The sequence below is a fragment of the Platalea leucorodia genome, assembly GCF_965183815.1.
Source record: "Platalea leucorodia genome assembly, chromosome: 3".
NCBI lineage: Eukaryota > Metazoa > Chordata > Aves > Pelecaniformes > Threskiornithidae > Platalea > Platalea leucorodia.
Window position 1 is genome coordinate 15,282,685 of NC_138825.1, and position 24,865 is coordinate 15,307,549.

General features: G+C 41.3%; 1 protein-coding gene across 1 annotated transcript in view; it reads right to left on the minus strand.

Annotated features, from left to right (window-relative positions):
* Nucleotides 1–24,865, minus strand: part of TTBK1 (tau tubulin kinase 1) — a gene marked incomplete at its 3' end in the record, with an annotated part of 95,396 nt that overhangs the window by 47,773 nt on the left and 22,758 nt on the right. The window contains exons 4-8 of the mRNA XM_082308021.1: nt 21,487–21,627; nt 20,111–20,215; nt 3,491–3,556; nt 1,876–1,968; nt 1,021–1,146 (exon numbers count right to left, since the gene is read on the minus strand). Coding sequence (XP_082164147.1) covers nt 1,021–1,146; nt 1,876–1,968; nt 3,491–3,556; nt 20,111–20,215; nt 21,487–21,627 — 531 coding nt within the window. The remainder of the gene's footprint in view (nt 1–1,020; nt 1,147–1,875; nt 1,969–3,490; nt 3,557–20,110; nt 20,216–21,486; nt 21,628–24,865) is intronic.

Genomic DNA, 24,865 nt, shown 5'->3' on the forward strand with positions numbered 1-24,865 from the left:
AAGCCTCATTCTGACTTTTTTCCCCCTAGATTTAGTCACAATTTCCCTTGCTGCGTCTGAGAAAAGTCTACCTCTATTCTCCCCACAACCATTCTTGAGGCAGTGGAAGAGAGCAATCAGATCCCCTCTTTGACTTTTCTTCTCCAGGCTAAACAAATCCAGCTCCCTGAGCATCTCCTCAGTCCACCTCCATCCCTCTACAGCCTTCCATCTTAGTGGCAAATGTTATTTTTCCACTGTACTATCCAGAAAGTATTTGCCTTTTTTTTTCTTTTTAAAAAAGTTGTGGTTGCTATGCTGCAACACGTACGTGGCTAAAATACAAAAAGCACTGTTGGAGAGAGTTTGCTGGAACACCCTCCTACCATTTTCCCACTCATTTGATGCACTACCAATAGGAGCAGGCACTCATATAAGACTGCACAGATCTGCTAATAGAATGCTGTTTTCATCACTCTGGCTTTAATGTACAGATAAAACCACTGTGATAAAAAAGGGACACAGAATCAAGTTGCCTCAGTTATATTGTGTTAGTTGAGCTACTGTAAGTGATCACATATATGCTGATAGCAAACAGCGAATGGGAGGAAAAAAATAAGATGAATATTCAAGAAAGAGATAATAATAGTTAAGGCCCATATGAGTCTGAAAGAAAACAAAGGGGTTGGTGTGCACTGTTGAGCTGTTGGCATAGGCTCTTTTCAGACTTTGGCAAGCTGTGCTAAAATTCCATCACTTTTGGAGTATCTCAAAACTTTTGTGTTTTAATGAAAGCCAAAAGTACTCTATTGCTTGGAAAGAGCTTTCTGGTCTGGAGTAGAGGATTATTTTGCACAGGGTTGTGGAAGGAGTAGAAAAAACTTTTGAGATGTTGAAGAACTGTACAGTCCAACCTTTTTCTCCTGGTTCTAGAAAAGGTATTCCTCAGCCAGGTATGAACACGTGCATGGAAATGTTAGAAAATCCAAATGCCAGTCCAGAGTGCCATGCATCAGATTGGTAACAAAGAAAGGCTCCTACCTGATAGTCTGGCTTGGTGAAGTAGTCTAGGCTTGCAATATGATCCAGAAAAAGGTGGAACTCTGAAGGCATGTGTTTTAGCAGCATTCGGTGTTCATACTTTTCTTTTATCATGCCAACCTGCTCCTGGAAAAAAAGAAAATATCTCAGAGCCAAGAATCTCTTATATTGCTTCATATTCATACAGTGTTACCATTCTTGGAATACCATCTAGTCTTATCGTTCCTGGAACACGGCCTCTTCTTAGACCCAACACTGTGTCTACAGACTTCTCCTCTTTGGTATCCCTAACAAAGCAAGGTTGATCACTGCAGGCAAAGGTCAAAGGGAAATCTTGAGTCGGAAACACTCTTCAGAAGCTGTCCCTTTAGCAGAGCCTTCTGCACAGGTGATCCATTTCTTTCCAGGGATTTTATTCTCTAGCACAAAGTATTTCCAAGACAACATGAACAGTTAGCTTTATTCTGTTTAACTTTCCAGTTGCAATTCCCATTTGGCTTGTTTGGCATGGCAAAGAGTTATCCTCCCACCTTTCTAAAGGCTCTGTTTATTTGTCAAAAGGACAGCTAAGCCTTTCCACTTTTGTTGTTTGCTTTGCAAGAACACAGTCAAAGTCACTTGATCAAATATGATTAACAATGTGCATAAGAAAATGTCTAGCTACTCCAAATAAGACAAGCTCCACATTGCGCGTCAGAACACACAAAAGCAGGTTAGCATCTTGCAAGATCTGATGAAAAGCAGGCTCTGGCTTTACCTCAGCAAAAAGCTGCACTGAGCTGCAAAAGGAATAATAAGAGTCATAATAAGAAAAATGTAGTACCCTATCTTAAGCACAGACACTAGGTTTCCTACCTTATCTTTGATCTTTCGCCATGGAAGCTGACCAACCGCAAACTCCACCAACATGTAAAAGAGGGACCACAGATCATCATGTCTACCCATCTCCTGGAGAAAAGAGAGACAAAGACTGAGGAGCAAAGCTCAGTAGTCCAGGTGTGCTCTCCAGATGAGCTACCTCATTTTAAAAAGCAGGAAGAGAAGTCATACTTCCCATTCAATTATTAAAGAAGCCAGATTAAATATTAAAGATGCAAAATCAAGCATTTATTAAACTTGGCAATGTCAATACAGTCACCTGAATAATCTCATTTGTTTTCCTTTTTGCAAATGTATTAGCAAAGAGCTTTTTATCTATACAACAAAGCACAAGTTTTCCATAGGACTCTATGTATACAGGAGTGAAATATTTATTAATGGGATGTGGAATAATCTAGATTAAGAAAAAAAAAAACAACCCTGTGTGCAGAAAGTCTTTTTTATTATTATTTTTAAGCTAAATATCATTCAAACTCTTTTGAGAGGACAGCATTTACTCAAGGGCTTTTGCAAAACACTCATCATCAAGCAACACAACAATTTACAAATTTATAACATTTCCACATACCACTCTCCTCCTGGGCTAGCAAATGGGAAATTGAAACATGGGGATTAAGGCTGAAATTGTCAAAGAACATGAAGTAATTTTTGGTGCTCAACATCCAATGTCTAGAACATGATTTCTCAGAGTAGCATGCATTATACAGCAATTTTTGTGTCTAAATATACCTTCAGCTGATGCCAGCTACAGCTGGCACTATTCAGCTCTTCCTCAGGTTTCTCAGTGTCTCCCAGGAAACAGAATGAATTCATGATGGCATTCAACTGCCCTCCCCGCATCACACTTTCCACTTGCAGACAATAACTTCTTTCCCTAAAAAAACTTGGAACTTCCTCATATGTCACAGGTCATCCTACAGGCTCATCCCAAATAAGGCCAGAAACCTGGAGGTAATGCAGGAGGGCTGATAGTTTCCATCTGGCAAGCACTTAGCAGCAGAACCAGAGGACTTATGGTTTACTGTCTACACAGGAACATTACTGAAATAGGACAAACGAGTGTTTTGAGAAGAATGTTGGATGAGACTTCTGGAAGCATTTAGAATGAAAACAGGCCATACACTATGTAAATAATGGCTCTTTTCAGGGAAAAATAAACCTAGCTTTCACTAGGTGGCTCTTCAGCTCATGGCATAATGTTAATACTAAAAATTCCAGGTGGAGAATGGATATGGGGACCTGGCACTTGGTAATTCACAGCCAAGTTCTGTGAGAAACTAGCAGCAAGCAGCCTGGCACTTAACCCGACTTCAACTTTAGTGCATTTTTGTTTTTTTTTTCCCCCTTAAAAAGTGTCTGATAATACAATAATTACAATTATTAAGGCTGCCAACTAGAGAGGATCCAATAACTGAATCATAATTTTGATTTTACAGTCAACAGCCTTGACCACCTAATGGAATTCATCTGATATACTAACTTCTGTAGGTAACAAACCAGAACTCATGCCTCTTACTCTTCCACTCCTGAAAACAGGTTTCTGAGGAGAAATAACCTTGTTGTTAATTCCTTATAACCCCAAAATACTCACTCGGTTTTTGTGTGCATTCACCGAAGCATAGCGGACCGTTCCTCGAAAACCAGCAACATTGCGAGGCTGAAGGAAGACAACAGAAAATCTCAGAGACAGAGCAGGTTACTAAATCCCCTGTGCAGCTAACTCCTGAGAACTTCTCGTCTATAATGTTATTTCGTATGTACCCACGGGATACAAAACTCTTACTGCCTTCACCTGCTCTAGCAGCCAGCTAAACAGACAGCATTCTCCAATTCTGCATTTCTAGAAAAGCTTATTTTACAGAGAGAGCAAGGCAGTTACAGTGGTAAGTTAGAATAGTAACAGTCTAGACATAGAGCTAAGAATATTATCCAAGATCATATTTTCCTTTTTAAACTCCAGGTCAAGGGAAAAGCTAGTAAAGAAGTGCAAGTGCAAAACAGAGTCATGAATAATGAGCTAAGCAAAGCCTGAGGGCAGCCTGGTCAGGACAAGAACGGGGATCCCCTACTCTGGCACAGGGCAGATGACCATATGTGTTGGCTGACACTGCTTGTCAATATCCTCTGTAAGACTTAAACAAATTAAGAACCTCTGACTTTCAGAGTTCTTGCTTTTTTCCAGATTCTTCCCTGTATATCCTAAACCATGTATCTTTATTTTCTCTTTCTCTGATTCTCTTGTTCTTCATGTCCTCGGGAAGTGAAGGCTTGATATAGTGGCCTTGGGAAGAAGGCAGTCCTGTGACTATTGCTCCGAGCTGGAGGCTTTCTCTGTTCTGGGGGCTGAGCAACACTTCCAACTCTTTCCACTGCTGCCTCCACAAGAACATTAGACCATGTGAGTGCACTTACTGAAGATGTCATTGTTCCAAAAAAGTTGCATTTAAATAATGACATCCACCAAATCCTTTCAGTTTAGCTAGAAGCACCAGGGTCAACCACAGTGCTTTCAAAATGCATGTGGCAAAACCAGGTTCAGGCCCAGACATCTTCCATCTTAAGGCTACGCTTGGGCAAAGAACTAAACATACTCATAATTAAGATCCTACTCTTGCAGAAATTTGAGCACATTAATAACAACTCTAATTTGGTAACTTGTCCCGGTTAGGTCAGTTGATTCATGTTTGTTCTTTCAGCTGTGCCCATGCTTTCAGAACTAAGCCTAAAAGTCTGTACTTTTATTCTAGGGGACCCTTCTGTCAGTTTAAATACGTACAATTCAGTTGCTTCCTTCTGGGTACAGGGAAGTTGCTCTGAGTTTCAATACTCTCAGAAAGAATAAAATTTCAAATGTTTTTTTTTTTAAACAAGTTCACCAACACCGTGCCACTAACACACACCTATATGGCGTATAATGCAGCTCTTAAGTTATAGCGAATCCAAGTAAAAAAGCTACAAGTCTATCTAACAACTCCTTTACACTAATCAAATACTCCACAAGGAGAACCCATATGCATATCCCATGCACTTAATGCAGCATTTAATCTTGCAGTATACCAGCTTGAATTATAAGCAGGGAATTTAATTTCCCTTATTTACCAGCAGGTAATAGTCAAGATATTATATTCATGATCATGTACTTCATTCCTCCCGGAGCATACTTTTAGGATTCCCACTGACAAATGACTGCAAAATATTTTTGCAGAATTCCAGCGAATTCACTGATGTGAGTTCCTGAAAAGCAGAATACTGGCCACTGGCATACATCTGTTGGAATCAGCCATCACTGTAAATGTCCTCTACGTAGTCAAAAGCAAGAGGACATTCCTCTTTTCCATTATGAGTGGAAGCTAGTGTGTTTGGATACTTTTCATGAGCCATAAAACAAGAGTGTATTGTGAACAATTGTAGTGTGTAACCAGTAATGTTTTCAGAACAAATATTGTTCAATGTTTGCAGTCCATGGGAGTTTGTCTTTCATATTCTTTCCCTACTTCAATGTCTTCAGTTATCAACCGTGTATGTACTGAACCAAGTATCACATGTGCTGGTTTTAGTATGGTTGGCAATGCCTCTGAAAATCTTTTTAGATCAATACTTACTATTTCTGGCAGACAGGCTATCTTTGCAGTCTTTAATTAGATCTATTCTGAAACGGACTCTAGGCAGTTTGCACATGTATTCCTCTCCTCTTTCAGAAGCAAACGAAAAGCCCAGCCATCTTTTAATTGTGCATCTGTCCCACAGCCAACACAAAACAGTTCACCAAGCCAGTCCTGCGGCTGAACCCAAAGGACTTGCTCTCCAGTCCTCTCTCATGTGGTACCCCAGTGAAGGGAGAGCACTGCAACCGAGCAAGACTTTGCAATTGTTTTGACAGAACGTTTAGAGCTTTGAACAAAATGGGCAGATGCTAACTGTGTTAACAGCATCTTTTTCTCATAAAGGTTTCACCTCTTTTAACTGTATTTGACTGCCCTGCTAGTCACAAGGCAATTAGTCATGCCTTTTGACTGAGTGACTAATCATTGCAATCAAATATTTCCATGGCTGTGGAGATACCTTGTTTTTCATCCAAACAAACAGCTCCTGCCTGAGCATTTATTGTAGCACATGCTGTATACCCAACTGCTATTGACTTTTCTTCCAAATTTATCAACATTAATTTTCCAGATGATTTCTTTACACACTTCATTTCTTCCAGTGAATAAATTTCATCCCACCACTGCATTGCCCAGCAGTGGAAAAGCGCCTGGATAAAGCATCCTTGCTGCCTAGACCGGTCCACATTTGACACAGAACTGAAACTGTAACAGTTAGGAGCTTCAGACTACAGAATCATATATAACACAACTGATTTGAATCCCCAAAATGATAAAAAGGTAATAAGCTAGCAAGCTGAAATACAATTTTAAACCATACATGATTTATTTTTTAATTTTTCCACATCAGTATTACTATCAAAAATGTTACTCAGGGTAAAGTACATCTCTTCCTGCATTAAGATTGTGTCTAGCACAAAGCTAAAGTAATTTATTACACAGAGCTGTCAGGGAGATGACAGAGATATGAAATATATTGCATTGTTAGAAGCTTGGTTTAAAATGAGTTTTAGCTTGGGAGAATGCGTTAGATCACTACCACAGAGCAAAAATTATACTCTGTGTTCCTTTCAATATATTAGCAATGTATACTACCTCACAGACAAAGACAGAATTGGGTAACAAAATCCTGTACGAAGTGGATGCATTCTTCCAAACTGTGCTCTTTTGCACCCATCAGCTTTTCATCATTTGCCAGTTCAAACACTCATGATCACTTGTATTTTAAGTGCCAACAGTGTCTCCCTTATGATTCACATGAAGTCTGTCTTTCCTGCATATGCTCCCTTTATTTCAGGAGTGCTTGTATTTCCTCATTATTCTCAATCCCGGCTTCTTACACCACATTCATACATAGAGATTAAAATTTTTCCTCCTGCCTCATTGGTCCCTAGATCGGTATTTTGAATGTCCCGGTTTCCAGCTTCCTTCCTAAAAACTTGTATTTGGATGCCACTACTTTCCTCCTGCTGTTTGTTATGCCTGTGGTACTCTCATGGAACATGACTGCTGGTTCCTCCACAACTTTCTGGAAGCCTGTGCAAACACCTCATGAGATCCACCATGTTTACCCCTGGCAGGCCTGCTGTCATCTAGGATCATTAACCCACCTCTCCTGGAAACGGGAAAAGGATTTCCAGAAGTAAGAAAATGAAAAGAAAATTAGTGCAGATCGAAGAGAAGGTGGTAAGGGGAGAGAGGAAATGCCACAGATCATGGGAAGCACTTTGAGATATATCTTGGATTGAAACGACTTGTTGGAAAAATTGTGATAAGAAGGAAAAGTGAAAGGAAGCTTTACATGAACTAAAAGGAAGTATCTCTGTGACTTCTAGGAATCTCCTGCTTCCATCAGTTAGGCTCATGGGAGAGACGCAGGGATATGCGTCTCCACCTCTTCTGTGGAGACAAATTCTGCACCTCTTATGTGCGTTTCGACTTGCTAATTTAAACAGCAGCACTTTGTAGAATCATTAATGACAGCAGCATATTTTATCCCAATGGGTAACCAGAAATGAATAGAGGAAGCTGGAGCTAAAAACATAAGATGAGAGAACTCCCCTCCCCATGCCTCTGAAGCCACAGAAGTGACAAAATCACAGTCTCTGGCACCACCCAAATGTCTGCCAGCCCCTCAGGCAGAATCCCAAGTGTTCTAGGCCTCTGCATCACATTTAGGTAGCTGTCACGATCCTGCCAAAAAACAAACATATCATGAGGGAAAAAAGAAAACCAGGTGTAATTCGGACTTCCATATATAACAAAAGCACAAAACAAAATGAAAACCCAGAAGCATGGTGATGGCTCACTCACAACTCATAGCAGAGATGGTTACGAGCAGCGGATGGGAAGCCAACGCATCAAACACAGCCTCAAAAGAAGAGCCCAAAAGAACTGTAAAACAGAGAGAAACCCAAAGAAAAACATGATAAAAAACAACAAAATAAGAAAAAAATTAAACAGAAATGAATTAAAAAACAATTCAATATCGTATCCCTCCAGAAACCTGGGTCTCTTGTTTAGCTGTTGCCATCTCCCAGCATCCTTCCCAGGGCTGTTGGCCCAGGCTGTATTTAGTTTCATTTAGACACAAAGCGTTGAGTGAGCCTGTGTGGTTTGTGAGTGCTCTGTAAAGTGGTGAGAGGGGTCCCTCTAGAGACTAACTTCCCCTTGCTCACAAATCACACCTAATAGTATAAAAAACAAAGTTGAGAGCAGAGATGCATACAGCCTAACCACAGGTCAGTTGTATGGTTCTGCCGTAATTTTCCTTCCTAAAATTATCTGATACTTACACCACCCTTCCTCCCACAGTCAAACTGATCTAATAACCAGCAAGGGGATTTGCTCTTTCTCATCTCTTGCCCTTTTCACCCAGAGCAAGTTCTGGGTGAAATGTTAGTGCATAAGTTTCTAAAACCGAACAGAGATGTCCCCTTCCCCCTTTGAATTGTCATGGGTTCCCACCCAAGATATTTGGCTTTTTCTGCAACCACCACCTTGCTTTCTCAACAGCAGTCTCCATACAATGACTGGCTTGCCAACTTTACAGGTTTCACAGCTGCCAGCTTCAGGCATCTTCCCCTTCCCTGACGACTGCTGCAGCGCTCCACCTAGAAATAGCGGGGTCTCTGCTGTCTGCGGTGGGATGCAGCATGGTGGTTTGAAAGACAGCAGAATGAAAGTCAGTGCTGCTTTTAGGCCACCTGAGCAGTCACTGTATCTTAAGATGTGAATGGCACAGTATGGAAACATGAGGGCCACCCTGATCAGAGGCAAGAGCTAATGTTATGTTATATAACCTTAAAACTCAATTCAGCAAACTGAGGAAAGACCTTGACTGAGAGATACTTATTCCAACAGAAATCAACTAATCAAAAGCAATCAACCCAATGGAGTTTCTTATTTGAGTCTCAGTATTCCTCTTCCCCAAACATGTGCAAGTTCTAAGAATTCTGTAGATTTTGCATGAAATTTAGTTTTGAGAAAGTTACTTAATAGTCTCCTACTATTCTTTCCAAATCAAAAGACCCACAGGAGATGAGTTAAAATGCCATCTTCCCTTCTTTACTTTAGGAGAATTCAAAATTTCCAATGGATTTTAACATCAGAAAAGACCAAGGTAATAATTTTGTCTTTCTGAATAGCATGCACCAACCGTCTCATCATGCGATTCCTGCGCCAGAACTTGCACTGGAGATGAGGATACCTTTCTCACATTAGAAACAGGGCTAAGAATGAACATTTTTTTATCAAAAGCTTATTCCAGCTGTAATCCTACTATTCAATTATCACTCGATTTTTAACAAGAGAATTTTGGCTTCTTGTTTCTTACATGCATGGTCCCATAGGGGAACAAGTAGCACAGAACATCCCCATGGAAAGCATGGGGAGCACTAAGTAAGAAAGACAAGTTTTTCATGCACTGTAACACAGAGCAGAGGAACCACTGAAATGGAAATGTTTTGGAGACCGTTGTAGAATGTTAGTCACATCTCACTTGGGATTTACAGCTTATAACGCTTTTCTGGAGTCAGATGGAGAAGACAGTCCTTTTCTACCAAAAGGAAGAAGACAAAAGACAGTTGTGGCAAGCACTGAGATGCAGCAGAGCAAAGTTCAAATCTCTCCATCCCTTGGACAGACGTGAAAACCACACCTCCCTCCTTCCAGAGTACACTCTCACCCCTAAGCCACAGGTGCTCCAAGATGCAAGTCTAAGAACATCCATGTTGGAGAGGATCCCTTTTGCACAGAATAATTGAATATTTATTACCAAGAGAGAGGAAGTGTATGACAGGCACTCTGCAACCTGGCAGCAAATGCACTTACCTGATGGAGGGGAGATTTGACCTGCAATCCAACTCAACATTCACTTGCCCAGGGAGTGAAGCCCCTGTTGCCTCACCACCGGACACAGTAACAGTTTTCTGTTCCTCTCTCTGTAGTCCAGTGGGAAGAATAATCAGAGCTTCAAGTGTAACAGCATCGACCAGAAGGAACAACAGATTCAGACGTACCGTATCCCCCCCTGCAGCTTGGCAGTAAAGGCACTTGGAAATGGAAAATGGGATCTCAGTTCCCTGCAGGCATATATGGGATTTAAGCCTGAGTTGTCCTCCCTTTTCCCTCACCCCTGCAGCACAAGAGTTCTAACCTGAGAGCTGCTACATAAAATAAAACCATCAACAACCTGATGTAGATGATCTGAGGTCACCCTCACTGAATCAGGGCTTCCAGGGAAGGAAAGCAGAGAAACAGCTAGTTATAACAAGATACAAGAGTCCCTGCTTTTCAAATCCATCAGCTAGTCTGCTTTTCATACATTTAATTTCAATTGCACCAGCTTTCTATAGTTGCAATGTTTTAAGCCAGAACATGAACTCCTTCTCAAGTCCAAATTTGCTCTTCTAACAATGAAAGTAACAACGAGAACCTTTACATAATTTTCACGATGATCTGTTTTATAACTAACCTATTCCCACAGAAATAGCATTTCTATAATATATTAAATGTGCAATATTTTTAAAGACATAGGTCCTTTTTTTCCTTTTCCACATCTGTGTGAACCAATGTGACTATGCTGTGCTTTCAGCCTTTTCTCTGATTACCTTTTTACAATACAAAGTTTGAGACAAAAATTATATCCCTTCCTAAGCTCATATAGTACTCTGAGTACTACAGCTCCGCAAATCTGTTTATTCTACTGCAAAATGTTCATCTCCTACACAACATTACAGCTTTACATATATTTTAAGTACAAAGTAAGTATAAAAGCTACTGGACTTCTCTGTTTGAATATTTGGGGTCTTAGGATGTAGGAGTTAAGATCCTTTGTGCTATTTAATAGCTCATTTTCCAGTTGGGTGAAAACTACTTAGTAGAAAAACATACCATACTCTCCTCTTCTAATACCTTGTTCACTGCAGCAAAGTTTATTTTTAACACTATGCACAGACATTTGGAAAATAAATACCTTTTTCTCAATTAGCTGACACATTTCTGCAGCCTTCATCATGCTCGTCTAAAGAGGCTATGCACTGTCCTGCCTACATCATCTTCTTTCTGCCCACTGACTCAGAGCTGCCCTTGCACATGTACAGTATCTTCAGCAAGGCACTGCAAACTACTGCAGTGCAGTCTGAGCCACGAGGAGATCGAGATCTAATCAATGGGCTGCAGCTGACTAAGCTAAAAAAATGCTTGCTGAGCATAACAGCCCCGTGTCAGATCCTGCAACGGGAGAGCGGCTCCAGGAAAAACATAGCCTCTCCTCTGTTTTCAAATAAATACTTAAGACCAAGCTGCTAAACCCTCGACCACTTTCAATTAATATTTGTAGAGCCACAGGGAATATGTTTCTGAAGGCAGGGTGTCACAGACTGAGAAAAAGTATAATGCTTTCTGTACTGCACGTTAGTGACAAAACTAGCAGACCTGAACAAAGACCAGTAATGATGAAGGAGTTATTGTCCAAAACCTGACCTACATTAGCACAGAAAACCTTCATGACTCAGAACATCTCCACTATACAAGCATATGTTGCTGATCGTATTATCTGTACAACAATGTTTATGACTATTTTCCCCTCCAAGTTCAAATTTTCTTCTCAGCCTTAGTTCTCCATGTCAAACACGTTCTGCTAGTCCACCTCTCTGCTATAAAAATTAATGCAAGATGAAAATTTTGACTTGTGCGCTTTCTATAGAAGATAATTCCACAAATTTAAAACAACTTTTCAATTCATTCCCCAGTTGCTTAGCTCTGTTGTCCTAAGATGTGCATCACAACTGACTACTTATACTGCTGCATGGCAAAGGTGGGTTGTACAACCAGGACATCACAGTGAATAAAACTGCTCATCTCTCTATCTGAACGATGGCAGAAGGTTGCATCTAGAGAAAATAAAAGTTAAATCCCTCATAAAGCTCTCTGCATCCTGTACCATTAAATTTGTTACAGAAGGTCTTGGGATGCACCCCAAAATGGACTTTTTCATGGGGGGTATCACAAAGAAAACTAGACTTGTTTCTCAGAAGAGTACCCTCTGCATCTGAAAGGGCTTATTAACTAGAGCTGGACTAACAGATACCCTCCGTAAGCCATCTCTTCCTAAGCAGATCTCCAAGCCTTCCATGACTGAGAAACACATGGCTTGAACTACTGCCCACTTCAAACCCACTTGGATGGGAACTCTCGTGCTGATAAGCAAGTATATAACACATCAGCATAACCATATAAAAAACTATGCTTCCTTGCCACTAAAGTCATAAAATAGCACAAATCCTGGGAAGATCCCATGGAGAAAAAGGTATTGTGGGGTGTTAGGGTGCAGAATGTAAGCTTGAAAAACAAGGACAGTGGTCTTGGATGAGGCAATGGGATTGCTTTGGGTATTAAGGGAAGGAAAAACTGCTTCCCATATACCAGTAGTCTGGACAAAGGTCAGATTGGTCCAAGACAACACTGCCCCCAAGCTACATATATTTCCCAATTTTCTTCCTCAGTGAGGCAAAAATGGGGTGCAAATGTTCTGCAGGAAGACCACTGATATGGAAGAGAACACCAGTTCTTTCTTTTACCTCCATTTTTAAATGCTTCTAGACAGATTTTATATTTACCCATTTTCCTGCTGCTGGGCTAGTTTGCCTGTGTGCAACCACAAAGTGAAGCCACTGCAAAAATCTCAGAGGAGAGGGGTTAAAAAGTAAAGCACCCTAAAGTGAGCTCTTTTAATAGTACATGGCAGAGATGGCCTATACCCCCACAACTGCTGCTAGCATCACGCTATGACCAACACAAAGATAAAGGCTCTTGGCAAGAACAAGGCCAATAGTCCACCTCAGATCAGTCTAAAGTTGTCTCTCAGGTGTACTATGAGAACTCTGAAAAGCCACCCCATCTCATCAAGGGTCACAAGAGTGCTCTCTGATTTATCCTGTATTCCTTTCCCGATGACTTCTAATGTTTGAGCACCTTCTTGAAAGCTGCTGAGTATCAAACCCATGTTTTCATGAAGCTATTCCTGAACATCAAGGTCTCACTTATCAGTGATACCTGTCAGCTCAGAGGCCACTATCACACATGTGAAATTAGAACTGTTCTCTCTGCCCCAAACACACACCATGACCGTCACCTTTTATCTACACAGAATTTCACCTGCCAGTTTATAGCCCCCCCTATTTTCTATAGCTGGCCCTTACCTTTACCACAGCACACTCTGTCCCATTGCTGCTATGACCAGTCTCTGACCTGCACACATGTGCTGTATTACTCTTTCCAACCATGCTGACTACCTGTGGCAGCAAGTGATGCCTCATGAATAAACGCATTCCTTTATTGGTTTAAATTTATCACCTCTTTCACTGAATATCTTGTTCCTATGTAACCAAAGAGAACAGAGGTGCTCTCATTCGCTTCTCAAGACTTTATAGTATTTTACAGACACTTATATAATTCCTTTTATTCATCTTCTTTCTCAGGTTATAATCACAATCTTTTTGAGCCCTCTTCCCATGAGTTTGTCATTACTGTCTTCTGAATACTGTCTGGATCTGCAATACCTTCCTTGAAAGTGGATGGGTGGTATCTTATGCATCATCAGCTGCTATCTCATCTAGATTTGTAGATGCAAACCTACAAAGGCACTAAAAAAGGTTTTGTAGCTTTCATCATCCATATGGACCATAACAATTGCATCACTAGTTCGATGCAACTCATCTGGTAACCTGCGTCCAGTCCTAAAGAAGGTGCTTCTGGATATCCTACAGGTAGGGTACATGTAGTTGGGCAGATGCAGTCCCCTTGCATTCTGTGTAATCTGATTAAGTGCAATACTAATTTTTAAAAGGTATAATGTTGGTTCAGACCCCATGCACCAGAATGAATACTTGAAACTCTCCTAAAGAACAAAATCAGTAGAAATGTGGCTAGCTGGGATGCGATTAGGAAAAGCCTACAGTTTTTCTAAGGCAAAGTAGCGTATCACCAACAGTGTTCTCCGCACCATTTGTGCATACAGACAAGGGCAACCTAGTCCATACAGTACATCTGAATTTTCAAAACCAACAGCCCCTGAGAAAGTCCACACTTCAAGAAATTACACTGCAAAAGACAATGTTTCTCTCTCATTTGAATGGTGGCAATTACAGTTGTTTTTTAAAGAGGCAACAAACTCTTAAAAGACCTGCACACAACAAGAACTTTACGACACAACCTGGTCAAGGTTGTGTTTTCAGTTTCCCCTCTCCTGTTACATTATTTGTCATATCATGAGACAAAAAAGTTTTGAGATCAGCCAAATTCAGAGCCTGAATTCCTTTAGATCAAAGTTTAACTGTGAGATTCTCAATGTTTAACAAAAACTTTGGCATGAAAAGCATGACAATTTTGCTTTTTTTTTTCCTCTATTTATGGCATTTATAAGCAGCACAGTAAACAGACAACTAAGAGAGCTGTGGCAGCTGTGACAGCAGTTAGCAAAACAAGGGTGCGAAGAGGCCCAGCAACTTTGCTCAGGACAGCATGGGCTTGACTGAGGATGCAATGATGGTGGTGATGGCCCACAGGGCCTGGTCCCCAGCATGGGCTGATGCAACTGTCTTTAGCACACTGGAGACCTCAACCCAGAAAAAGCCCCAAAGGAAGGATGTGGCCATCCACACTGGGCTCATTTCTAAGAGAAGTACTCTGGTTGAGGTGCAGAGTTGCCAGGTGAAGGAGCTGTGGTGAGGTGGTAAAGGAGGTGAGCAGACTGTGTAGCATCAGGTAGGGTGAACAAGAGACCAACAGAATCTTCACAGAGCCTCTGAAAGTGAAGATCATGAACGCTGCAACGCAAGGAAAAAGGGACAACTAGCAGTTATGCTCAAAGGAGCAACAGATGGAGACTCCCAAGAGGAGGGAGGCTAGCAGCAGAAGGGAGGCTCCTGCTCCACATGCAGATCTGCAGCTGCAGAATAGATTGAATAACCTGGGAACTGGGGAGGAGGAACAAGACCTGCCAGGGGAGCCAGCTGAGCCTGAACCAAATGTCCACACCAAGAAGCAAAGGCGAGTGATGGTCACTGAAGACTCCTTCCTGCAGGAAGTGGAAGCCCCATCTACTGGCCTGACTTGATGTCTCAAGAGCTTTGTGGCTTGTAGGGGGCCTGGATATGGGATGATAAGGACAGATTGCCAAGGTTTGTGTGGCTCTCTGACTATTAACCCTTGCTGCTCATTCATGGGAGCACCAAAAGTACCTAGTTTTCTCTGGGTGACCTTGAGTATACTGAGTGACTACAGATCTGGGGGCATGGGGGCCTAGGTGCTGTCCAGGGCCAGTGAGTAGGAAAGACTTAGGGAGAAGTGGATGCATCCTGCAAGTCAACACCTAGCTATCAAAGACAGGTCTTTGGCTTCTATGATCATGGGTCCCTCTTCGAGGAAAAAGGACTGTTGGTGAAAGAAACGACCCATCTGACAGAGTGGCAAGAGCATCTTTGCTAAGGCTTTGCATCTAGGCTTGCTAACCTAGTGAGGAGGGCTCAAAGCAGGTACAGTGAGAGAGGATTACCATAACCTGAAGAGAAATGGAAGAACAGAGGCTCTGAGGAAGTGCCATGGGAGAGGATGATAGAAGCTCTACTGCCTCCCCTGGGAAGCAGCAAAACTGGTGGCCCACCTCAAGTGCCTGTCCAAACACCTACACATGTGAAACAAACAGGAGGAGTTAGTGGTCCATGTACCGTTGCAAAACTATGATTTCACTGCGATTACAGAGACTTGGTGGGACAGCTCGCATGGCTTGAGCGATGCAATGAATGGAAAGAAGGACTGAGAAGGCAAGGAGGTGCATTTGCACAGGAGTGGCTTCAATGTATGAAGCTCTCCTTGGAGCAGGTGATGAGACTACTGACGGGTAAGTGATCAGCACCAACTAACACAGGTAACGTAATGGTAAGCATCTGCTACTGACTGCCTGATCAAGAAGAAAAAGTAGATGAAGCCTTCTTTAGGCAACTGAAGGAAGCCTTGCAATTGCAAGCACTGGTACTCATAGCAGGCTTGAATAACTTTTGTATCTGCCTGGAGAGGCAATATGGCAGGGTGAAGCAATCCAGGAGTTTTCTGGTGAGCATTGAGCAGAACCAGAAACACACAAAATGAAGGTTCAGAGTCACAAAAAAAGGACAACGCTGAACAGGAGCACAGTTTCTTCTCTCCAACATTGGATCATTCACCCAAAGTTTGGAAGTCTCAGGTTTAATAACCTCCTCTCCTACAGGAGTTCCTGCATTCTCACCTGACAGCAGACTACCACAAACATCGTGTATTTAAGCCACAGGCAGAATGGGAGAAGGCGTATTGCAGTCTCTCTCATTGAAGCTTTACAGCTTTGCACAAAATTATGACATATTCCCTAGAAAAGGGACCTCAGGAGTCTCACAGCCCTGGAGATGGCCCTGTTTACTGTGACTAAGTAATTTTTCCACTCTTTGTTTCAGTAAATATGTAAGTATTGAGCACCAAAAGATGTCACTAAGGGTAATGGACCAGGAATACTTTGTGAATTATCACTGACAGTGCTCCCTTGAGAAATGGGAAATGCCAGGTCAAACATACCCTGCTGAATACAGATCACAGATCTTAACCAGTATTTGCTACCTTTAAAGCAGGAGAGAGGGGGGCTTGGGAGGACAGGGAGAGGCAGTAAAGGAATCAGCATCTCCTCTAGCAGTTTTGTCAAGCTGCCTGTCTTTTCCTTCATTTCCCTGTCCTTACACATGTTTGAAAACAAAACCCTCTGGAAAGATGAAATTTTTCTGCACTAGGAGTCTGTCCTGTTTATCATAGTAGCCAGAGTCCCTCTTGCTAGCCAGGATGTTGACTCTGATCCAAATGCCAGAAATGCTGATGGTAGCCAAAGTAACAGCCTTCGGCCAGGCCCTAAGCAGTTCTCAACACACAATGGACGCCAAACGGCTACATGACTGATGCACATCTACTCTACCTGTCCAAAGCAGTAACTATCAAAGACTGACTTCTACAACCCTCAGAGAAATATCAAGTAATGAGACTGTTGAGAACAGGTGAGTTCCCCTGATTGCTAAAAACTGTTGCTGATGCTTCCTTACACACCTTCTGGCTCCAACCATCTCCTGTCTGTATAGTGCAATGTGAGTTCCTACAGACTGTTATCCAGGAGATTTTGCAACATCTGGCAAGGGGAAAGTGGTAGAGGGCTGAGACTGCTCCCATGAAAACAAATCTGTGCAACAACAGTTTTACTCCAAAGAGTAGCATTTGTGCTAATATTAGCATCCCACATAAGGTAGATCAGTTTTGTTTTCCTAGAAGCACAGAATAAATTCAGATTCAGAATAAATTTGGATTTAGTTAAGCCAAGTGGCCTATAACTTTACAAATGCTGAGCAACCGAGTTGAACTGTCAAGTAGCTATCCTCTGTAAAAACATACAAATGAAATACATAGTACTCATCAGAAGCTTAGCAGAGTAACAGCTCCCTAGGTAAAAGCTACTGTGGTAGCCCTTGAAAGAGGGTCTGGAAAGCCAGAGTGGTAACAGCTGAGGATGGAGGAACAAATGCTCAATGAGAGACTAGAAATGATCACGGAGATTAAAAATGATCCCACCTCAAAGCTTTAATCAGTCTGTAGAAAATTAGGATGAGACCTTTCTAGTGACAGCCTATGCTATCTGCCTACTAAGGAGCTCCTTGCCTTTTCATATTAAAAAAAAATTTATACTGTTTGGCATCAGTGAATTGCACATAAAAAAAATAAATACATAAAAAATCAGTGCCAACACAGCTTTCTAGAGGATTTTGCTCCACAGAATCACTGGCTTTTCCCTTTCTCAAAATCAAAAGTGCTTTCAAAATAGAAAAGTGACCAAGAATAAGAAGGCAAAAGGTAAGTTAAAAAAAACAAAACAAAACCACAGCATCCTAAAGGCCAGGCCCATTATCTGAATTACTAGCAAGTCATTCAGAGTCTTTCTGAAAAGCTTACAAGCAAGATTGAGATTATGAATTTCAGAGGATGTGAAAACAGCAAATACTTTTTATGGTATTATTCATAAAGTATGACAATATTTCTGAAGCTGTAGAAAACTGCACAGAACCTACCCAAGCAGAAAACATCTGTTAATAAATGAATACGGCTGAAAGCAAAATTCAGACATGCTTCCAGAAAAAGAGGAAGTGAGCTCCTTCCCCTACCTATCTTGTGTATTGTACCTCAGAACCAAATCACAAAAAAACTAGGCTCAGGATGATCATGTTATAAATCTGGGAATTGTATTCTTCATGGATAAAGGAACTGAAAGAGAACGGAGAAAGAATAATCTACCTTACTGTCTTGAAATAATCTCTTTGGTGAAATAAAAGATAAAGTTCTTAATTAAAAAAAGAAAAAAACCCACCAAAAGAATCTCATTTCACTTGTCTTCATACTGCCCTTCACCCCCATCTCCTTCCTAATCCTCAGTGTATTATTTGGGCAGCAATCACACCATGCTTATCCAGGCAAATGTCTCAGTCCAGTAAGTGGGACTCAGCAGTGGTATCAGGCAGTAGAGACACAAAAGGATTGAACAGCTGAAGAATCTTTTGCTCTGAAAAATGTCAAGGCTGGATGTAGTGCTGTTTCCAAAAACAGGGCCTGGGAGTATTCTCTAAGGATGTAGCAAAATAAAAGCAAAGTAATTTTCAATTCATGGGAGAAAGGAAGAAAAGAGACGATCCAAAAGAAGAGACATCTGGAAAAATTACTTTCTTTAATTGTAAAGAAAGAAAAGTGTTCAAACAACGGGCCTTGAAATACAGACATTAAACATAGTTGCTTCACTGAAGCAATGAAGAAAATTTTGCAGAAAACCAAATGCCAGTTTCAATCTGTAATGGGGTTGAATTCTGACTGCAGAAAGAGGAAAGGAGTGGGGCTGCATTTTGAAAAGGGCAATATGGAGAAGGGTTATCCCCAGACTAAATAGCATTGACAAGGAAGACCAGTAGTACATAGCATGTGTCTTTTTAAGAATAAGATGCAGACACGACCTTTGGAGCTGCTCCCATCTACAGCTAAAAAGAAAAGGCTTGCAATGTCTAACTGAAAAGACTTACAAAAAAGAAGAAAAAAATAGAAGAAAAATCCCCCAGCTGTGTTCATCTGCTAAAGACACAAAATCTGCTCACTGATCTTTGCTTTCTTCCCACTCCCCAACCATATCCTGCACTATAGAGTCTCTGAATTTAGTTCTCACGCTGTAAACATTTTCCAGAACAATTATCTTGCAGATGGAAAAGAAGTGCATTCCAAAAGGTATAAGCCTAGGATGATAAACAGAGAGATTGTCTGAGCCCTCCCTGCTTGTGCTATGTTCTGAAATAAATCCAGGAATGCTCTGACTGATACTTAGAGCATCTGAAGCTTAACGCATCCTTATGAGTGACCCCAGATAATACAGTGGTGGTAAAAGGACTGAAGATAATGCACACGTCACGTGCCGCAAGTTATGCCCCCTGCCCTTACCTCCCCTCCAAGCAGGCATGCTGAAATACTCCTGCTAAGAAATCTGGACAGGGGGCAATATATATGAAACCAAAGCCAAGTTTTGGGTGGCAAGGGTGAGAACAGCATTACAGGTTGCAGTTCACAGTAAGTTCAGCCTCAGAGATTAGGTCAGCCTCTAACTTCTAGCATTTTTTTCATAAAAAGCTTTAAGAACTGACCTGGTTTCCCAGATCTCAGAGAACTGAACTAGACCAGTCCTCTGAGACTACAAAAGTTACATGGCCAGCATTGGGCTCACCCTCTTTGCTTGGCCATAATGTACTCAGCAAGTATTCCAAGCCTGTGGAAAATATGATTATCCTAAAGGAAGAAAAAAGAAAAAAAAAAATCCACACACCTTGTAAGACAAAAGCAAGCATCCTTTCTTAGATTCCCAACTCAGTTGAAGTCACCTGCTGCTTCTCACCTTGCAGAAAATGCAGTCCAATATAATGACCAAGCATAACAACCACAAAACAAACAAAATCACAAAACCTTTCCATGCCTAAGCAGTTGCAGAAGTGGAAAAAAATTGCTTAAAATTTACTTACTGGCCGGACTTCACCGGTAGTGTTGGTATACTGACGGGCCAGACCAAAGTCTAACATGTAACACTTCCGGTATGTTGAAGGTAAGCGGCCCATGGCAAAATTGGACTAGACAAAGAAAGAAAGAAAAAAATCAATTTGATACCAGTAACTTGGGTAAGAGTGGCCATTTGTTAACAGAACTTTGTCATATAGCCCCACATGCCTCTGGTGGAAACGTAAGTCAAAGAGAAGAATTTTAAGATGCATCTCAAACATCATGATTAGAGAATCACTGCCATGTTAAGAAGTTCACTTTGCAGATAAGTGACTGTGGAGTCTCAAAATAACTAAAATTCACATTAGCTTAGCTAAATTTCAGCTGCTATGAGAAAGAGCTACATTTAACACCACTAGCTCTGCAGTGAGAGCTCCATCACTTGCATAACAGGCTGGAGTTATTGTAGACAAATGCTTCTGTTCGTGGTTCAGCTGCTAGCATGTGTTATTCTGCCCTAACTCCCAGAATCTCCATCCACTGTATTGCATTATCTAAACGTATCTGAACATTCAGACATATAAAAAGCACTGGGTTTGGTTCTTAGTAAATAAACTGACAACAAGCAAATGGAGCAGCTCTTTTTTAACCCCCATCTTAAAGTTATATCCTTTACCATAAGGGATGGCTGCTAAAGGATTTGTGGCCAGTCACATTAGTGACTGATATTCAGCTGAATCTGATCAGCCAAAACCAGCTGATTTTAAAAGCAGCAAATGATCTTGCTGGAAAAAAGACGGTCTCAGGGATGATGTAGCAACAAGTGTTCAGGTCAAGTAGTGAAGAGCTGCAGGTAAAAGACTGGTTCCTACAGTGAGGCTTGGAATTATTGCGCCTCACCTAGGCAGATAACCAACACCGTGACTGTGTTTCCGACACTGGAAACTGTGCTCCAATTTTTTTGGCAATTGCTCAGAAAAGATTAAGAGGATTATTTAGCTAAGTCAAATACATGAAATAGCATTTATTCAAGTGATGGGTCATAGAGCAAGACATCCTTTCTGAACTCCTTTTATAGTAATAATTGGTTGGACTCCAAATGATTGCTCAAAATTAGATTTCTTCGTCACGTGATCTTGACTGTACAAGTATGACTGACAGCTACTAACCCACCATGGAGCAGCCTCTGCTGATAAAAACTAGATTGCTATGCACTTAAAGGAATGGCAATACTATATTATTATTCTGTACTTATAGAAAATAGCCAACGTGTCAGACAGAGGGAGTGTGCAAGGAGGCCTAAATGCCGCCACTGAGAGCTGCCCATATTCAGACTGTCTTTATTGACTCAAGCAGAACAGACAGACATACAACCAAAAGGAAAATTTCCAAAACAACATACAGGCTTGATGTCACGATGCAGGAATCCCACAGAGTGAATGGCTTCTATTGATTCCAGAATCTGTTTGCCTAATCGCAGCGTTGTGCTCAGCGTGAAAGTCCCTCGAGGCTGACTCCTTCTGAGATCTGCAAGATTTCGGCCCTGAAACAATCAATAGAACACTTAAACCATCACACTAAAGCATAGCATTTCACAGCTGCAAGTTCTACCATGCATCCCCAAAAAAGCAGAAATGCTAATCAGACGGGTGCTCACCTTATGTCTGCTTTATTTCTTGTATATGATCTTCCAATACTTCATTTTAACTTTTAAGTAAGTAAGTAAGTGATGCATTTGCTGATAAGAAGATATCAGACCGTTATCTTGGGAAGTCAGCTGATGTACTATTTGGGAAATAGGCATGGCATGGACAGCAGTGCCTCAAACTGTATGAGCCCAGCATCTCCTTACTGTTAAACCCAGACTATACAGAAGCTGATTTAAGAACAACCTTTGACTGTTCTCTGGGCCATCTAAAGACTAAAGCAGTACGAATATGATAAGCAGGTCATGAAGCCACTATCTATTACAGCTCATATAGAAGCAGTTTCATCAGAAACTCCCTAGAACACAACTGTCTGGCTCAAGCTCAAGTCAGAATTGCTGAGGCAATGCCACAATGGGGAAAGTTGTCTATCAAGAGTATCATACTCAAAATCAGGAGAGGAGGATTTTTCCACTGACTTAAAAAATACTTATTAAAAAAATTGGTAATCTACCTCCAGTTAATTAAATTTCTGGGGGAAAAAAAGTCTACCAGCTGTGCATGAAAATAAAAACAATTTAAAAAAAAAAAAAAAAAAAAGGACAGACTAAACACCAGAAGAATCGCAGTGTTCTTTGATCTCTTTCATCTCAGTTTTGCCTATACCTCTTTAGATTTGTACAGAGAAAGAAGATGTCAAAATGAGTATACTCTGTGGCAGAGTAGCACTCTAATCCACAGAACTAATGCATTTCTCAACTGATCAAAAATATTAGGAATAAGAGCCCACTGTTTCAGAGAAAATGCATCAAGAACAAAAGTTGTACGGACATGCTGATTATCACTATACTATAGAAACTCTTGATTCTGCTTCTGCAAAGACATACATGCTTATAATACAAGTCCAGTATTCAAACAAAATTCACAACAGAAGATATATAAAAGATTCCAAACATTTGATGAGAAAACACAGATTGCTCTCCAAACCAGTGAAATGCCAAGTATTCATCCACCCATTTCCAGTTCTCAAGTTATTTACAGACGTTAAGGGGCGAACTGCAACTGGCTCTTTTAGCATATGACTAGTCTCTCAAACTGGTTCAACCCATGTCTCACCTCAGGGCTCTGATCCCTTGAACAACCACGCTTGATACAGGTCAGCTCATACAGATATAGCCAAGCCCCAGCAACTGCCCCAGGTTTGCTCCTTAGCATGAAGAAAATAAGACTAAGCTACTTCTCAAGTGCTTTTCTTTTTTAATTTCTGTGACAGTTTACTAGAGGCAGCACAGATTTGTCATCACTATTCTGAAAGATCCAAGTTACTGAATTGACAGCAGATCTATCTTTCCACTGTAAAGTGGTTCCTTGGACACCAACTCTCTTATCCAACGGTAACAGGGAAAGGCAGATGTTTTTTTCAGAGCCACACACTGAAATGTGCCATAATTTTCCCCAGCTGGTTTGGGAGGCAGTCTCAGACACCTGCTCTCCAGAAACAACCCAAGGCATGTGAATACCCAATACTGCCCCCAGGAAAAGACAGAAAACGAGCATTATTTCCCAAATAAACACCATCAGGCTGGCTAAGAAACAGAGCAGATGCACTGAGTTGCAAAGCTTAGAGTGGAAGCCTCAGTCCCGGTGACTGAAGAGAAAGGGAGAATTGCAGTACACAACAGTCAGAGGGACACATGATTGATAAACCATGTCTCAGCAGACCTTGAAGTTGAAGGAGAATTTTAGCCTGAAGAGTGATGGTGCAAAACTAGCTAATGCTTTAAGTATCAAAGTCTTCATTTGAAAATAATGAAATGATTTTTAGCTCTGCCTACTCTACAAGCTCAGCTACAGAGTCAAGAACAGGCTAGTAAGTAAGAGATTCTGTGCAGAGAAGTTTTTTTCCAAGATATAGTCATCTTCATCAGGCTTATTAAGGCCAGGATTGGGGGGTCAGAAGCCTTGTTCTTCCATGAGCTCCAGATTAGCCCTTTCAAGAATCATATTCACACTCACCCTGCAGCAGCAGCAATAGCCAGGGTTGGTTAGAGAGCAAAAGGTTTTTTTCTCTTGATAACAGCAGCTGGGATGCCAACAGTGCGTAAAAGGCAAACCCAAGCACCAGGAATTTACTGGTTTTATATATCCACCTTACAAAGTAGAACTACACTTCAAAAGAATCAGAAGTTTATTTTAAAGAAGTATTGGGGTCTGCTGGTGTCTATTTTACTTCATTCACCATTTACTAATTAAAATAACCTTCCAGTTTATGCAGCAGCTTACTTCTCATTACTTAGTGCTTCAACCTTCTCACTTTCCTTCAGCGTGTTCTGTCACCCAAATTATACATAAAGAAACATGACATGGGCTGTAAGCTCTTCAGGGGAAGGGTAGGCTGGTATCGTGCTTTGCACAGAAAAACCCTGATGATACAAGCTCCAGAACAAGTTAGTTCGCTGTCAACTCTTATGTCAGGTGCTGAAACAGGCCAGCTTCCAAGGCAACTGTGTCAGAAAGAAGCACCTTTAGTTTGAAAGTATTCCCCTTGAGCCAGGGACAATCTCCCGCTCCTTAAAGGCCTTTCTTCCATGTGTTTTTGACTCAGCCATCTCTTCCCACTTGTTCCCCTCCAACTCTTTCTCCTGTGACTGTATGCTGTAAAAGCAAGCTGCTTTCATGAAAAAGAAAGCTGTTTTCATGACAGTACCACCATATTTGGACTCTGAAGATCTAATTACATATGCTTTCTTGGTGAAGTTTCATGCTGAAGTATGCAGAGGTCCCTGCAGCTCCTGTTGTTATTGTGGCTTGTGTAGACACCCATGTAAGACTTTAGCTGGCTAACTCTGATAGGAGTAGCTGGATGTCTAGCAATACAGTCACCATGTGCTAGCTACCCATGCATTTACCCATATTGACTTAATATCAGCAGTGTTGAAACAGGAGAAAACACTTTCACAGCAGAAGCCAAGCTACTGCTGAGTTTGGTAGAGACGGGGGAGCCAGAGATCACTCCCTTTCATAGAGAAGACTCTGCTGCTGGTGTGACACCACTGGCTCCCACCGTACTCTGAGCTCTGATATGAGACATATTTTGTATGCTGCATCACAGAGCTCAGCAGGAGATATTTCAAA